The 17956-nt window shown below is 36.3% G+C and overlaps 1 protein-coding gene across 2 annotated transcripts in view; it reads left to right on the top strand.

The window, feature by feature from the left end:
* The first annotated feature begins 1145 nt into the window (after positions 1-1145).
* wasla (WASP like actin nucleation promoting factor a) overlaps positions 1146-17956 on the top strand; it is a 33197-nt gene continuing 16386 nt past the window's right edge. Inside the window, exons 1-5 of one of the 2 annotated variants that reach the window (XM_028450450.1) lie at positions 1146-1584; positions 4532-4666; positions 9261-9347; positions 9502-9598; positions 13234-13257. In XM_028450450.1, coding sequence (XP_028306251.1) covers positions 1480-1584; positions 4532-4666; positions 9261-9347; positions 9502-9598; positions 13234-13257 — 448 coding nt within the window. In that variant the 5' untranslated portion in view covers positions 1146-1479. The remainder of the gene's footprint in view (positions 1585-4531; positions 4667-9260; positions 9348-9501; positions 9599-13233; positions 13258-17956) is intronic. The other variant, XM_028450451.1, reaches the window with a different exon arrangement.

Genomic DNA, 17956 nt, shown 5'->3' with positions numbered 1-17956 from the left:
AAAATGAGATTCTTTAAAATGTGTGTTATCACTCGTTTATTCCATCATGATGCTCTATAGTTGTTTTTAGATAGTTTTCTAAGCAAAATGTTGAAGTCAGACAAATGGGGTACTTTAGAAAAAAGTTTGAGAACCACTGGTTTGGAGGACCAACTCAGCCATAATTATGATAAATAAAGACTTTAATATATGCCATGAATAGATAAATGAATCACATAATACCTATGCCATAAAGCAGGGGTTCTCAACTGGTCTCACCCTAGGACCCACATTTTGCCACGATCAATGAATCGCGACCCACTTATTTTTTTAAAAATTCAACCAACCAAAATAGCTAATGAAAACACACATTTTTTTTTTTTTTTCTTTAAACATAAATTAAACATGCATTTCACAGCATGCCTGTAAAAGGAAATGTTTCTTTCAAAATAAAGGACAAGTCCATCATCAGAGACATTTAGTTTTTTTTTTTTTTTTTGACCAGCTGTCTGCGACCCACCCAGTACAGGCCTTCGCCCCTCTTCTGAGTCCCGACCCACCAGTTGAGAATCTGTAATAATACAATATGTAATAAAAAAAGACATTTTCATGTAAATACATGGATTTTTGATCAGGAAATTTGAGAATTATAAGATATATTATGAAGGAACCCAATATATAAGGAGGGATTATTATTATTTGTATTCATTCTGAAATATTTTTTGAACTATTTTAAAGGTGACACAAAGTTTAAATGAATATAAGAAAAAAATAAATAAATAAAAATACATAAATGAACATGAGAAAGTTTAAAGGGAAAATAAAGCATTTGGAGTAACTCAGTAATTTGACCGTGCTCCTTTTCTACGTCACATGTCCCCGCCCCCTCTGTCCCTCCGCAGAGCCTCATCCTGCTGCCATCAGACTGAACCATTTGTGTAGCAACAACATACAATCCCACGAAAAAATGTCGAACTCATACATCCGTGTTATTTGTTTTTGCTTTAAATTATTATCCAAGTTAGATTTCTCTCCATGTCGCACTATTATATATTTGATTTCATTTCTTGTAGGATATGTTTGAACGCTTTTACATGTGATGGTTGAATCTGACGACCCCCCCTGCACCTTCTTTAAAATGGTATGTCCTCTCCCGCTGCCATGTTGGTTGTCCGCAGCGGCGCAGCGGCAGCTTCTGGAGTTTCCGAATGAAAGCGAAGCCGTGAAGCATCTGCAAACTTTTGGTGACGTCTTAATTGCACATTTGAAAACGAAATTGCACACTGAAGAGTCTTCGTTGCCTGAGACCTGCCTGGAATACAACTACTGCAGTGCTCCGCCCTCCTGCCTGCAGTCGAACCGAGCGGAGATGAAACGGCTGCAGGCCAAAGCAGCCGGAGCTTGTGTGGATTTTCTCTAATTAACGGCGTTATTTTACCGTCACTTGTGGAGATAACTACATCGATTCGGGGGTTAACCTAAAGACGGTTGCGGGCAGCCATGAACAGCCACCCGCTGCCCCGCAGGGCCTTGAACGTGGGTTCCCTGCTGCTGACCCCGCAGGAGAACGAGTGTCTGTTCGGCTATTTGGGCAGAAAATGCTCCGTAAGTGACTACGTTTGTTCACCAGATGCAAATGCATCACATATACACACATGATTCCCCCCAAAAGAGCACTTTGCATCCGACACCTGCCTTAAAGCAAGCCCATAGTGGTGCAGAGCAAAGACCGGGACCTCTCTGACCCCCTGTGGGATGCTGAAATGTGAAGGTTTACCATCATTAGAGGTCACAGTGAAGTCAATGCACTTCTCCATAGAAGAGTAGCAGCTGAAACTCGTCTTAGTGGGCAGCAATTTAAATATTTAATGTTATTGTTTGTCTGCATTTTCATATACGACACAGAAACCCACTCTACATTTTACACCCCACAAACCTTTGGATGTTATTGAATAAACGCATCGTTTCTAGTTACATGACAGATGTTTTATGCACCTGCAAGCTTAGGGTTCCAGTGCACATGTGCAGTGTTGCAAAAGGTTGAAGGTCACAATCAAACCATTTTTCGCAAAATAAAAGCGATATCTCTGAATGCCGACAAACTATAATGGCCGTGGCTATTCACACGGATTCAACGTATCAATAGACTGATGGTCTATTCATACGGATAGTCCCTCATTGGCCAGTTTAGGTAACGTTTGAGTCTCGCAACTCCTGTGAAATCTCATCCCGCGAGACTTCGGCGCAGGTCGACGACACTCAGAACCTCCTTATGACACTCTGTATTCATTTGTTGTTTACTGTCTAATGTGGCAGTAATAACTTTTTTTTTTTTTTTTTAAGTATTATGCTAATAAATGTCCCGGGCTCCACTTCTGTCCACGCGTACCAAGCCATGTTTACTAGGAAAGAAGTGGTCAAGTGACCAGGTACGTCTGACCTGTATTTGCGAAAAAGTGTTTTCATGATGCTTTTGCGACACATTTCAATATCGAACTGAAATTCCTTCTCATGAAAGTGTAAAAACTTTTTCGCGATATTTGATGTTTTTTTTTTTCGATATTTGGGTCTTTTCATTACCTTTTTTTATTGCGCTATTTAGATTTTGCGCATTTCCGAGGCTAATGGAAAGACAGTTTCCAATATATGCACATCTGCAGGGGTGGAGTAGCGATTTTAAAAGTGTGTTTTAAGGGTATGGCAACCATTGACTACCAGTTTAGTTTATTAAGTGAATTTACTAAAACCATGGTAAATCTGTTAAGTCAGTACTACTCAACATGTGGCTCTTTGTCTAAATTTGTATTATTTCCCCAGAAAACCCCAGACTGCTGACAGCATGTGTGTAGCAAAGCTAACATTGTAAATTACATCAGTGTAATGTTTAGGGCTTCCGATTTTCACAGAAAAAGCAAACAGAAAGCAAGCAGAGAAATAATTTACCCTTACGTATTCTGGTTATTTAATATTTCAACACAAAATCAGGTAGAAATGCCACAATATGTCACAGATTATAGCCCCTCAGGCCCCTATTTTAGTTAAATATTACACCTTAACACACTTCATTCTCCTGTAAACACTGAACAGGTGGTTGATTGTGTAAAAAAAGAGACCAAAGTCATAAATTAAGTAAAAATACATTTTTTTTTTGCTAGGAAATGTCTCGAAATTATTGACTCCTGAAAAGTCTGATTCTTTAGAAGTCAAAATGAGACGTACAAATCGTTTGAAATTTTGCAAGACCATGCAGTGTCACAATATTTTGTAGCTTATGTTTCTGAGCTACCGTCCTATTTAAAAAAAAAATTGTCTTCCAAACACTTGATACACATTTAACCACCCCTTTTTCTGGGGAAATCTGGTCAAAATTAGCAATCCAATGAAATTTCAGTTGCTGAAAATGGCCTAAAAAAAAAGCACATTTCCAAATCTCAGTACTTTTTCTGGAAGAAGTCGTATTGGTGCAAATTGTTGGCTCAGATTATTCATTATTTAGTGTTTCTGCATACTTTCCCTCACAGTGAGCTTGCAAATCCCAAATTGAGTTTTTCAACAGCCTGACTTTTGACCTTGCTGGTGTGATGCTGAGCATTGAAAGTGTTTCCTGCTGCCCTTCTAACCTGCAGCACATAAATCTCAGAGCAGGAAATGCAATCAGCAGAATGAATGTCCTCGCGTCCAGACTGAGTCAGTGCTGCAGACGACCTAAACAGTGCTTCCTCTGCAGAAACCTGTGAACCAAAAGAACTGCATGATCCGAGGACGCTGCAGTGCTGAGAACAGCAGCAGCGCCACATGCTTCCCATTTCTAAATAGTCAAGGTTAAAGTGAAAAGACTTGTGAAGGTGTATCTACAATATATGGATAACAGCATAGTGTTCTGCAGCTGATTCCAAACATATATTTTGGCTGTCAGATGACAAGAAGTTAAAAATTATCAGTCAAAAGCATTTTGACTAAACAATTATTGTTGTGCAAGATTGTCCATAACATCATCAATATGCACAAGTATTTTCAATTTTGTCATAAAATAAGGGGTAATGTTAGTTAGGGGACTATATTCAAGTAATAATTGTTTTTTCTTGCCAATTCCAAACATATTATGTTTTGAGCTTTGGGGAATGGACTAGTATGATTTTAAGACCTTAAATAATACGATGTTATGTAAAGTTTTGCTCAAAAGTATTTCCACGGACAAATATTTTTAACTGTTTTTTTTTTTGTCTCTTTTTGTCATCTGATGGCCAAAATAGATTTAGAAGAGGTCCAAATTGTTGACATTTTGGTACCATAAATGACAAATGTTATGACGTAAATTTGGACAATTGTGTTTTCGATAAATCGCAAAAGTCTTCCTCGGGGTATATCACTAAAATGTGCTCAAAGACACCCCTGCCACCAATTCCGGAAACCACAAGAATCATTTTCTTCTTATATCTCATACTTTGAAAAATAAAATACAGTTTTGTTCTACAATGGGGAGGGGTATCGCCCCCTGAAAAAGCCGTTAACATATTACATCCCATGATAAACACTGTCACCCGTGTTTCAGGCCCTGTGTTCAGCGGTGGTGCAAGTGTACGTGTCCGATCGGAACTGCAGCTGGGTGAAGAAGTGCTGCGGTGTGGCCTGCCTCGTCAAAGACAACCCACAGAGATCCTACTTCATCAGAGTGTTCGACATCAAGGTGAGTGATGGGGGAGGAAATCTTCAACTTGTCTCTGAATAGGTAAAGTGTGAAGGTTTCACAGCATCTCATGTGGGGCACTTCCATTGTTGGGGTCAATTTAAACTTCTAATTACAAATACGTCTTCAATTATCCATGAATAATTATGATTACGTTGACCAGCATTTTTCCAATACAATTAATCACAATTACTGAGCCTTTAATAATAACCCCATAAAACATAACCTTCCTCTTGTGTTAGCTTTTTGTTAGCATTTCATATGATTACAGGTCAGTTTTGTCTCATTTCTTGAATCAGTTGTAAAATGGCATTTATTTTATTTTTAATTTTTTTTATCTTATCTTTTGCTACCTTGTTACTAGGCTTCCTTATCAATGTAAATGTTGATATTAATATTTTTGATGTGGGAGTCTTTTTTGTTTTAGTATACCCCTCTAAAATGGTAAAATGGACCTCAAGATAACTAACGGATAGTGGGAAAAGTGGATATGAAACATATTTTAATAATTAACTAAGCCATAGAACTGTATCATGGTTCCCCATGTTTGCCTTAATTTGTAATTGTAATTGACAGTTTTTATATACTTTCTATGCCATTGACAATTAAAGTAAATTATCTCAATTCTATTACAATTACAACAGCAACATATTTTTTACAATTATAGTTACATCATAATTGTAATTAATTAAGCAATTACGATTATAACCGACTCCAACCCTGGTCACTTCAGACATCTGTGTATATCAAATAAAAGCATACCTTTAAAATACTTTTATGTACTGAAGGCTTTCTACTCACAAGGTTTAGCTGCTCTGTGTGTATTTTGCTGACTGTCATATTTCACAGCTAAAACATGCTAAAGGAGGCTTAATGACAGGAGTCCATTTCTTTCTGAAATCAATTTTTTTTTTTTTTTACTGAAATCTTGACCTTTTGTCCTATTTAGCATTTCAACTTTGATCTTAAGGTATTGGCCTATGACAACCTTGTCCCGTACACAGGGTGTGAAATTGGCCAAAACAAAGGACGAGCAACTCCGTTATTTCTGAATTCATGAATGAATATTTTCAAGTACCACCTGCAATGTGCTTAAGGGACTCAAATGTTCCTTTTCAAAATTTAAACTCCGTATCAGCGTATCTTTTCCTATTTTAGAAAATAATCTAATTGCGATTGCTGTTTAATATTTTTTCAAGTGCCTCTTAATATAAGATATACATTTTAAAGCACAGATTACAACAATAAAGCAAACAAATCTGTGGCTTTATGTCTTCAACATATCTAACTTCATATTTCATGAAACATGTAAACATGTGGACTGCACTTCTTAAACACTCTGAACTTAACAGGACAGTGCAAGAAAAAAAAAATTGCAGCCTTTGCGATTAGAAAATCGCGTTTTATATCGCAAATGAATTTAAGCGTTCAGCCCTAGTACCCAGTCATGCCCAACATGCTAAATAGGGTTCATCAAGTCAACTACTCTTGATAAATTATGCTTCAGATGATTTATGGAAGTCGAATGGTTAGGCTGAAATCATCTGAGATTATGTCGCAAAAAATTTTACATGTCTGTTTGCTACACTCAGCTACTATGGAAAACACCATGGAAATGCATGATATGGTCCCAAAACATTTAAGTGAGAGTTCAGTGTGTGTCATTTAGAAAATTCTTTATAATTTTCGGCAAAATACTGCCCGCACAGCCGTGTGATTACGTAGCATAACATTTTGAACGTAATTATGAATAAAATTAGACATATTTGCCAGTTTACTAAACTTGCTAGATATTCAGTCACTGATTTACTGGTGGAAGATAGCATGGAAATGTGATATTGTCCAAAAACATGAACGTGATGCCTTTAAATAATCAAAGGCATTGGTTTGCTTTTTTCCTTTTGAGAATGTGAATTCCATGTTTTTTGTCAGTTTTAGACTATTTTCAACGTAGATACAACTAACAAAATCTTTCTTTGCACGTTTAGCATGTTATTAGTATGTTATATTGAGTATACAGTGTGTAGTCTAGACCAAAATTAGGCACCTCTTTTGGGACTTTGCTGCATCAAGCTATTACACAGGTGATCATGGTGCACTGTCTGATCAGTGTGAATGCAGTGTTGCTGTGTATGTCCTGTAATCCTCAATGGATCTCAAACTTTTTTGGCTCAAGTACTCCCTTTGGCCTATTTACATCATATTTGTTTGGACCAGCAGAGGGCGCTGGTAACACAGTGGTCGGTTGGCATGCAGATATCTTGCAGTGAAGAAGAGAAGCTATGCTAGCAGACACAGCTAATAGAAAAACGTGACTTTTACAGAGATTCAAGTAATATTACAGATATACTTTTGGTGCTTAAGGGATAATGAATCATTTATTAACATATTTAAGAGTGGAAGGCAGCCAGAAAGAAAGTATTAGCAGACTCCGCCCGCCGCCTACACTTGTGGATAGCGCCCTCTGCTGGTTAAAAATAGTACTGCGATTCAAAAATCGATATCAACCGTGATACCTATGAATCGATTTTTAACTGCCTTACGATTAATCGTTACATCCTTATCATAAATGATTCCTTTCCCCTTTAGCATCGAAAGAATATCTGTAATATTATGTGAATATCTGTAAAAGTCACGTTTTTCTATTAGCTCTGTCTGCTAGCATAGCATTTCTTCTTACAACCAAACAAATATCTGACCTAAATACAGTGCAATGACTGTTTTTTTTAATTTTTTTTTAAGTCCAATTGTTAAGGCACAAAATACATTTTCAGTTGCACGTTTAAAAAGAAAAAACTATTATGCTGTTTTGCATTGTTTACTATGGAACCAGAATTTAAATTAATAGGCTTCTTCTTCATTTGTATTATTCCTTTATTTCATTCAAGATTTATTTTTAGTTAAATTGCATTGTTTTGAATAGTTCATCAAGGGATTCTTTTGACAATGAAAAATAAAAGGAAAACAGTACAGTTTTTTATATTTTTTAAGCCAAAAAAAATAAAGGAATATTTTTCAGTCATTTGTCTACAGTCCCATTTTGTAAAATAAACCGTGAGAGAATCGTATTGTGAACCCAGTATCGTGAATCGAATCGTATCGGGAGTTGAGTGAAATGTTACATCCCTAGATAACACACATTTGAAAGAATCTAATTTTGTAAATAAGTGGAAAGAAACACTATTTATTGCAGTGGTTCCCATCCTTTTTGGATTCCCAAATTTTTTTTCCCATCAGCTTTAGCCAATGACCGATACGGACTGCCGATTTTCTTGAGCCGATATTTGGAGCCGATACTACTTTTGATCCCTCAATTTACATCATGAAAATTACACAATGATGATAACAAATGGTACATGGTTCAATTTTAAAAAAGGAACATTTATTGATGTAGAACAAGAACAAGTAAAAAATTGTGACATCTCATCAAGTATTATGAAAGAGAACTTTGTCCTTGTCCTGAATAGCTTTGACAAAAGTTGGCCTGACTGAAGATATATTTTATTAACAGGATTATTGAGTATAAATATATATAATTATAGTATTAAACACAAAAATAAACAATGAATAATAGTCCATTCCAACACAACCCCAGAACATAAATTAGTGGAGGAAAATAACGTGATGTCAGATGCGCATTAAGCAACAAACTGGTTAAGTTTCTATTTTAAATTGCATCAACATTAACAGGAATAAATATTCAACCTAGTAATATACTGCTTCTCAAAGTTTTAAAAACTTCTCAGTGCAGCGCTGAGTGAGAAGCAGAGAGGGAGAGAGACAGAGAGAGAGACACACACACACACACACACACGCCAAACCTCCAGCCAGCTGCTTGTTAAATTCAACTGCGACAACAACACGCGGAACCACAGAACAACAGCTAAGTTCAACAGTTAAAAGATGCTTTGAAAGTTTAAAACTTGCCAGTGGGGTTAAAGAGCTTCCTTCATGCTCTGCTAGTGGGGGGAGGGGCTCTGCACTCTGCAGCCTCTGTCTCCAGCAACACGGAGCAGCCTGTAGCAGACGCTCTGTATATAAAGCGTATCAGTGAACGCAGCAGCGCGCATCAGCCGATGCCGATAGCTGTAAAACATGCAAAAATTGGCCGATTTAATCGGCTAGCCGATGAATAGGTCGATCACTAATATTTGACAGTGAAAGTATAGAAATACAGTTGTTTAAGACTGTGGTGTTTTAATTTGAAAAAAAAGACTAATAATTAAAAATGTTCAAAAATCTATCCATTTGAACTCCAGGCGACCCCGCATGGGGTCCCCGACCAAGGTTGAAAAACACTTATTTAGTGCCTCCCAAATAGATTCATTTTCCGTAGTTTTTGTCATTTCCAGTCATATCACGCCTGGGGTTGGACCAAGACTGACAATTTTTTGTTAATTTTCCTCTCTCTCTCTCTCTTAAATATTCAATACAGACAAAACGGGTTTACATTGATAAAGCAAGTGTGAGAACCATGTACACACGAAAAGATTCTCTCTCTCAAGTACCCCCTGTATTGCCATCGCATACACCTAGGGGTACACTTAACCCCATTTGAGAAACACTGCTGTATAACACTATTTTCTTCTTGCAGGAAGGAAAAACCATGTTTCAACAAGAATTGTATTACAACTTCTGCATCAGCAGCTCCAGACCATACTTTATCTCATTCGCTGGAGATGTAAGTGTCGATCTCAAACTTTTCCCCTCAAACTTTCTCCTAACATAAGGTGTGTTTCATTTACCATGTAGATGGTTTTCAGATTTTAAATACAGCTCATTCACCCAGCTAAGAGTTTACAGATCAACCATTTAAAGTGCCTCTGTTTTACCAGAACTGTCAGATCGGCCTGAATTTTGCCAGTGAAGAAGAGGCTAAGCGATGCAGGGTCGCCATAAACGACCTGCTGAACCGCCGGCAACGGAAAACAGGTGAGCGCAACACCCGGCTTTGTTGTTTTAACTGCTTTTGTCACAGTCTTTTTCTTTCCAACCCTAACACAAGCAAGATGACCTTTTCCTACTGACATTCCTGAAACTTTTCACCCAAACCAGTTCAGCTTCACTCATGTCTATTACATCACTTTGATAGATCAAATACACTCAGAAACCTCTGTGTACAATTTCTGTAATAAGGTCAAAGTGACTGTCACTGAATAATACATATAAACATTCGCAACATCAACATATAACAAAATATATGCAGACTAGGGCTAGGCTGCACAATTAATAAAATTTTAATCACGATTTTGGTTGCCACGATTTAAATTTGGTGGATTGATGTGAGCTGTAATTGTTTCCAATGAGTTGCATTTTGTGAAAGCACTCTGTAATAGTATATTTATTCAGGTAACCTTTTGTGCAATTCTTAAGTTAATTTCTTTTTTCTCTTTTTGAAGGTTTGATTTTTATTTAAAGCTTATTTTTGCACTGTAAATATATATTTTTTAAAGTAGTGCAAAAGAAATACATTTTTATATTTTTCCCTAACATGATAAATAATTATAATTACAATATTGATCAAAATAATCATGATTATCATTTTGGCCATAATCGTGCAGCCCTAAAATCCCTAATATCCCGGCCACTGCTTTAGTTATGCTGCACCACTGCAGTCTCTCAGGGACAGCTTCATTGTCTGTGTTGCAGCAGCAGTTAAATACACTTTTTATTATGTATCTGAAGCTGCTGTTGGAGATTCTGGTGGAGATTAGAGGTGCTCCAGTCTTTGGGGGAAAACAGTTTTTAGCGTTCCCTGCAAATTGATTTTCTGTAATTCAACAACAGTTTAAGTCACAAAAGTTACTAAACCCCACGTTTATTTTTGGTCATAAATCTTGGCACAGTCCCCTTGCATACAGTAAACATCTAATGTAAAAACTATATACTATAAATAAATATTAGTCGTAAAAAAAATAAATAGAAATAAAATTAAAAAAATTTAAATAATAAATACATATAAATACAATATTATAATACAATCCAAATATTTGAAATAATAACTAATACATGTTCTGAGAAAATAATCTTCAATCAATGCTGTTTTGGCGTGGTGCATTACCTTTAATCTGATTGGTCGTCAGCTATGATGTGATGCATTTGATTGTTGTCTGGTTATTTCATTTTTGTAGTTTCACAATGTCCTTTGGTCATTTTACGACAAAAATAATAATAATTTACTCAGTAACTGTTGTGTGTAGAAATGTAACCAATTACTTTACTTCTTTTAAAGCGTACTTAAGTACAAGTAAAATGACTGATTTAGAAATGTATTCAAAAAAAAGTACAAGTACCCATAAAAGCAACTCACTTACAGTGACATGAGTACTTGTTATCCATTACTTTCACCTAATGCTGCACAGTTGATCAAATTTTAATTGTGATTATGATTTTGGCCTCCGCGGTTAAGTTAACCTGATAGTGAGCGACTTTTACTTTTAAAATGCCGCCTCTGGTGGTACAAAACTGGAGTTTTAGGGGGTTTTTAGGTGGGCTGCTCGTGTTGAACGTGTCAACACGCCGTCTTAAGTTGATTGACATAAGTACCTAATTTATTAGTATTATTTAATTAATTAATCCAGCAGACACTGAAATCAGAAAATGTTGACAGGCTGCTGTTTCTTGCTCAAAACCTGTTGCTTCAGCCTAATGTTAACTTTTTTAATACGCTGTAATTGTTTTGAAGGAGTTGCACTAACAGTATATTTAGCCCACAGTAAATTTTGGCAAATTCGTGGGTAAATTTTAGTATCTATCAATGTTCTTGTTTAAAGCTTTTCTCTTGCACTTCAAACTGTTTACATATTGTTTGTTAAAAAAGTAATTAAATAAAAATACAGATGTTTTCCCTGAAATGATAAATAATTGTGAATATAATATTGATCCAAATAATCGTGATAATCATTTTGGCCATAATTATGCAGCCCTACTTTCACCTCTGGTAGCTACTTTTAAAAATATTATTTTAGTTATATTCATATAAATTTTCTCATATGGAACAATGTGGATATACTGTATATCAGCCAGACCTGATGTCAAGTGCATGTGGCAGTGTTAGTAAGTACTCTACCCCTGTACTCTGAGTACAGTGTTAGACTCCAGCTGATATATTTATGTAAAGTAATGCAGCAGCGATGCTCAAAGCAGAGGACAGGCATTCCTGGTGGTTTCACTCATTGTCCATTGAGAGCAGCCCAGTGGTGTGGGCCACCATCTCCAGCTTTCTTTGAATGGATGAATACAGCAAACTCCTTTATGATGAGTGGAGCCTCTAACAGTAACACTGAGGCCAGCTGTTTTTCTCTTCTATGAGAAGGGAAGTAGCCACTAGCCGGTCGCTGTAAAGGCTCAACCTGTGGAATATGAGACAAGCTTTTGGGAGATCAGGAAGACATGGGTGAAGGTTTGGTTTGTGACTCCCCTTCTATTTTTGCTATCACTCTTTGTGCTGTTGTGGAGCTGGCAGCCCCTCCCGGTGCAGTAAACATTGCAGCGGTGGGCTCGTTCTTTGGCTTCCCTCCAGCACTTCTCTGCATGCCGGCCTTTTGAAGTGCACGCTCAAACTGTGATGATGACTGCAGGTTGACAAGCTTCACAGAGCCAAGACACGAGGACGAGACACGGTGGCACACAGCTTCTGTTTCTCCTTCTTCCTCAGTATCCTCTCTGACTGCTTTGGGTAGGGCGCTATAAAATCCATTTGATTTTTTTCCAAATTCTGTTTTATTTTTCTTCCAAATTTCATGTTCACTGCATTCATTTTTTAAAATTCTGTTTTGTTTTTTTTTTTTAAGAAAATTAGTTAAATTAGATATCCCCCCTTTGAGGAAACAAAATAAAAAAATAAAACCATAATTAAACAAAAATGTATGTCAAAAAAAAAAAAATTAGAATGAGTAAGATACAATTAAAAGGTAGATATAATTTGTACTGACATGGATTACTCTGACTGCTTCTTTTTAATTATTCATGTCATATAAAGATGTATGAGAACAGCATTAATGTCACCCTGAACATTAATGGTTTACTGAATCTGAGCAGGTTTATTGGTTTAAGTTTTGATCAACTGAATTTAGATTATCCTGATGACATCATTCCAGACTGTAATGATTAATCAATAACAAATGGACTCAAGGATGCATCAGTTATTTCACCACTAGGGGCCAGAATATTTGGCACTATCAGTATCAGATTGAGTGGTCCCAGGAAACATTTCCCCATTAAAAAAATAAAAAATAAATAACGTTCTGTGCCTCATGGTGATGGCATTTGATCCCAATTCTGTCCATTTCCGCATTCAAGAATCCGTTTTCATTGATTGATTCCGTGATTCCATACGCTATTCCGTTAATGTGGGTTTTATAGGGCCCTATTTGGCATTTCCTTTGATGGCTTTGACTCTGTTTGCTTTTAACACTCCTGTTTTATCTCTGAGCATGGTTTAAATCTGCTTAAAAACCCTTTCCTAAACTTCCTGTCTTTTCACTGCATTAAAAACAATAACACACACGCCAACGTTAGTTAATCAATGTAGACTTTGTTCTAAAGCTTAAATTTTTGTCTTGCAGAAAAAAGAGGTGACGCTAGAAATGGTATGTGGATTGAAAAATAACTCTCGCTTTACTATAACTCAGTACATTTTTCATAACTTAACAACCACTACAAGGGTTGGGGTCAATTAAAATGTTCAGTTACAATTATGTTTGCAATTACCCATGTTCAATGACAATTACAGTTACCAGCATTTTTTCCAATTACAATTAAATTACAATTATTTTTTGTCCTCAGATAGTCTATTTCAATTACGTTCTCAATTACTAAAGTTAAATTACAATCCATCACAATTACTGTGCCTGAAATGAATAACCTAAAAAGTTAACCTTCCTCTTGTGTTAGCTTTTTGTTAGCATGTGTGATGATAACTGGTCCTAAATCAGCTGTAAAATACACTAAATATAATTATCTATCATCTAATTTGTTTCCCATCTATTGGAAATAGGCTACCTAAATAAAAAAAAAAATATACCGGTAGGTTTTAAATATGGGAAAGCTTAATATGAAACATTTTAACAATTGTTAACTACATATTAGTAGAACTGTACATAGAACTGTAACATGGTTCCCCAGTTTTGCATTAAATTATAATTGACGGTTTTTGTAGAATTTTTATGGCAATTATAATTACAAAGTCAATTATGTGAACTCAATTACAATGTAATTACGATTACGACAGCAACAGATTTTTAAAATTCCAATTATAATTATGCCATAATTGTAATTAATTACCAATTATAGGATTATATTTTTAATTGACTCCAGTCCTGACCACTACATTACTCAGTACATCAGCTTCAAGCCTGAATCTAAACTCTGATCATATTTATGTGTTGTACTTACCAGTGTTCTTCTACGTTCTCCTTTCAGCTCAATTTTTTTCTAATGGACTCTGACACGTTGTGATCAGATTATACTTAAATCATGCATTAGCGTGGTTGCTGTTGCCTTGTTCTCTGTAAACCCAACACATCTGGCAAGGTCTTATCAGTGATGCGCAACCCATCACCTGAATGCATCTTAGATGATCAGCTGAATAATAAAACGTTGTCATTAATAAGTTTTAGAAATGTCTTTGGAATCGTTTTGATCTACTTTAAGCCTTTCAATTCATGTAATATCCCTTTAAATGTGGGCATTGCAATTTTTCAGATTTTAGTCATCTTGTCATCACGTTAGGACAACTTTTTGTGTTTCTGCTTCCATAGAAAGTTTTGGTTGACATAGCATTTCAATCTGGTGTTTAAGTGCTTGGTTACGTGTCAACCACTTCTTTGGACGTTATGACGTTATCCCTAAAACAATTCGGAACGTTATGGCGGACAGATTGACGTTTCCCTTACAAGGAAAGGAGAAATGGGACTTTGTCTGGTTGCAGCATTTGGAAGCCACGACTAATGACACACTTTCTTGAGTAATTGCCACGTTTTTCATTTGAGTTGAGGATCCCTTTAATAAGAACCTCTGGGTGAGCTGGTTGGATGTCAGTGAGTACCAGGGTTGGGGTCAATTATAATTGTAATTGATAATTAATTAGTTATTGCACAATTGTAAGTAGTTAAAAAATCTGTTGCTGTCATAATCGCAATTAATTTGTAATTGAGTTTAGATAATTGACTTTGTAATCGTAATTGCCATCAAAATTCTCTAAAAAACGCAGAACTGGAGAACCATGTTTCAGTTTATGTAATGTTCTACACATATGTAGTTAACAATTATTAAAATGTGATTCATATTAACTTTCCCACATTTTACCATTAAAACAAAATAAGTGAAATCTAGGGGTATACTGACACAAAAATGCAAAGGAACCCACAGCGAAAATATTAAAATCTATATTTTCATTGATTAGGAAGCCTAAGAAGGTAATCAATAGATAAGGGAGAAATTAGATGATAAATATTTGTTGTATTTCACAGCTGATTTAGGACCTGCTATCGTAACAGATGCTAACAGAAAGCTAACACAAGAGGAAGGTTAACTTTCATGAGGTTATTTATTTCAGGCTGAGCAATTGTGATAATTTGTAATTGAACTTAAGAAATTGAGAATGTAATTGTAATTGACTTTGAGTGTAAAAAAGAACTTATTTAATTGCATTTGGAAAAAATGCTTATTATAATCGTAATTGAACATGGGTAATTTAAAGCATAATTGTAACTGTAAAATATAGTTGACCCCAACCATGGTGAGTACAGAGCTGCCTGATCTTCTGCTTAATGCAGAGCCTATAAAAACTCCCCCATTAGAATTATTTACCGATTTATTTATTAACAAGTCCTTAGTAGCATTGGGTTTAATTTTTGCAAGAACTAAAACAGGCCAGAATGATGATGTCAGGCATGATTCGCCACTTGGAGGGTGTTGAAACTTTTCATTGTGTGCCACAGGATTGTACAGCAGGGTTACTTAATTATATTCTCACTTTGGTCCTATTTGGAAACCTACAGGCCGAGTTAAGCCAGGAAACACTACACATATTGGAGAACCTGGAGCAATAACGTTCTTATAAGAAGTACATGCTTTGTCTGCTGTAGCTGAGATGTGTGTAGGGTTTGTTTGGACTGACTTTAGGAACTGGTCGACACATCTATGAAACACAATCAAACCTACTATTTTTATCTCACAGAGTCGCAGGCCGGGGTTTTACCAGGAAGCTCCGTGTGTGAAAGCAAATGTAGGATGTGCGTGGGAAATGGTTGTGGTGCTCTTTAAACATATGCTGTTGTTTATGTGGATGCTGAATGACAGCAGCGTGCAAACACATGCGCTGCCGTTTTTAAAATATGTTGGCGCCGTAGTCTGACAGTGTGGTCTGTCGCAGGTTAATCTGGTCAGCAGGAAGCCCATCTGTGCCATATGTAGACCACATGGTTCTGTTGATGTTTTTTAAACCCTGCTGCACTTTAGGTTTAATCTGTAATCCCCTCAGTCACTGCTGCTTAGCTTCTTCACTTCATCTTTCCACCAATGATGGCTTTATCAGAAGAGCTGGAAAAAGATTTCTATAGTCAGTGCTTGGGATGACAACCTTGTTCCCTTTTAGATGAACTTTGGTTTGTCAAGATTTTTCTCCCTCAGTCTGAAAACATGTGAAATAGCTCCTTTGAAGGAACTTATGAAAAGTTCTTTCAAGTATTATTGTAAATCTAACTAAATAAGTTGAAAGAGCACAATGCTGTATCACAGGGTTTTGGAGCAATTCCAAAAGTGCATTATGGACAAACGGTCAAATCAAGGTCATTTGAAAATTATCAAGTGTTGTAGGCTATTTAATCGTGTCACGTAGAGCAAACATAGGTGGTGTGGAACTTATCGGTGTAAACAAGATGGATAAAACAATGCAATGAGACGCATTAAATCCAGACAATGACGCCATTGATCAGAACGGCGAGTTATGACAATAATTGCATAAAATTCTAAATATTGGCTGATCCGATATAGCCCATCAGATCGATGTAAAGCCTAGTTCTCCGCACATTTGGCCCAAGTCCAGAACTGTCCCTATGTGAAAGCAGACTAAATGTTCATGCAAGAATCACATTTAAGTTATTTGTCCCACTGTGCTGGATGTGAAGGCGAAAGTCGGTTGACGATGTGCTGACGTTTTCTACTTAAAGACCTAAGAAGTCAGAACCAACATCAAAAGATCTTTCTTTCTCACTTCAAGTGTTTGATTGTTCACTCACTAACCATGACACACCGAAGATGTGTTATTAAAATGGTAATCCTCATCACAAGCATTCTTCTTACTGGTTTTTATTCTAGATTCTAGCTACTCCACTAAGATCCCAACCAGTAAAACTGACTTAAAGGATTTCATCAATAAACTTTGTCGAGATTAGTTTTAATCTCGTCAAGTAAATCTTCAACATACCCATGCAAACAAAAAGATATTTAATTATCAATTAATGATACAGTATATGTTGTAATATATTGTGTTAATCAGGCTTCCCTTTAACAATCACAAATTACAATTGGCCCAGAATGCAACAGCTTTATTTAAAAGGAACTTGCAAGCATGGGTATATCACAGCCGTCCTTTTTCAAGTTAATTTTTAAGACATTTTCTTGTTTTTAAAGCCTTTAGTGGGTTAGTGCCCCCCAATAAATCATAGACCTCGTACACATTTATGTTTCTCAGACCATTTTTAGCTGGTGGTGGGAATGCATCTATCTGTGATAGTCTTTATATTTAGATCCTCTTCCTCGTGCAGTTCTGTTTGTTCCCAAAAGACACTTTACTGTCACCGAGCCATCTTTGCCTTGGCAAACAGCGAAAGCTTTGTGCTTGGAAATAGTTGCTTAGTCACGATTTGTTGGAAGGTGTTGTGTGTTTTCAGTCTTTGTTTTAAAGATAAAAACCAGCGTGCTCTCCTTTGCACACACTGGTTAAGGAGGATTCTGTTCCCGTTACTTGATTGTTCAGGTATGTCGTGGGGTTTCCTCACCTGATTTGAACTTGTAAGTCTTCTCTCACAAACGCTGTCAATTGACTAACATAATGCATTGAGTGTGTTAATGAATGCTGACTGCTGTACTCTGTTTAGGCCCTTTGAAGAGTCCTGGTTGTGTTTTGATCATTACACAGACTCAAACTAATTTGGACTCTGAGTTCTGACTGTTCGCTTTAACTCTCCTTGAATTTAAATCTGTCTACATATTAAACATGCATGTAGTGGTGTTTAGTATTTTTTAGAGCTGGGTATCATTTCCTGAATCAATTCGATTCCGATT

Source organism: Gouania willdenowi, chromosome 6, assembly GCF_900634775.1.
Source record: "Gouania willdenowi chromosome 6, fGouWil2.1, whole genome shotgun sequence".
NCBI lineage: Eukaryota > Metazoa > Chordata > Actinopteri > Blenniiformes > Gobiesocidae > Gouania > Gouania willdenowi.
Note: the sequence above shows the minus strand (reverse complement) of the source record. Positions and strands in the feature narration are given on the sequence as shown.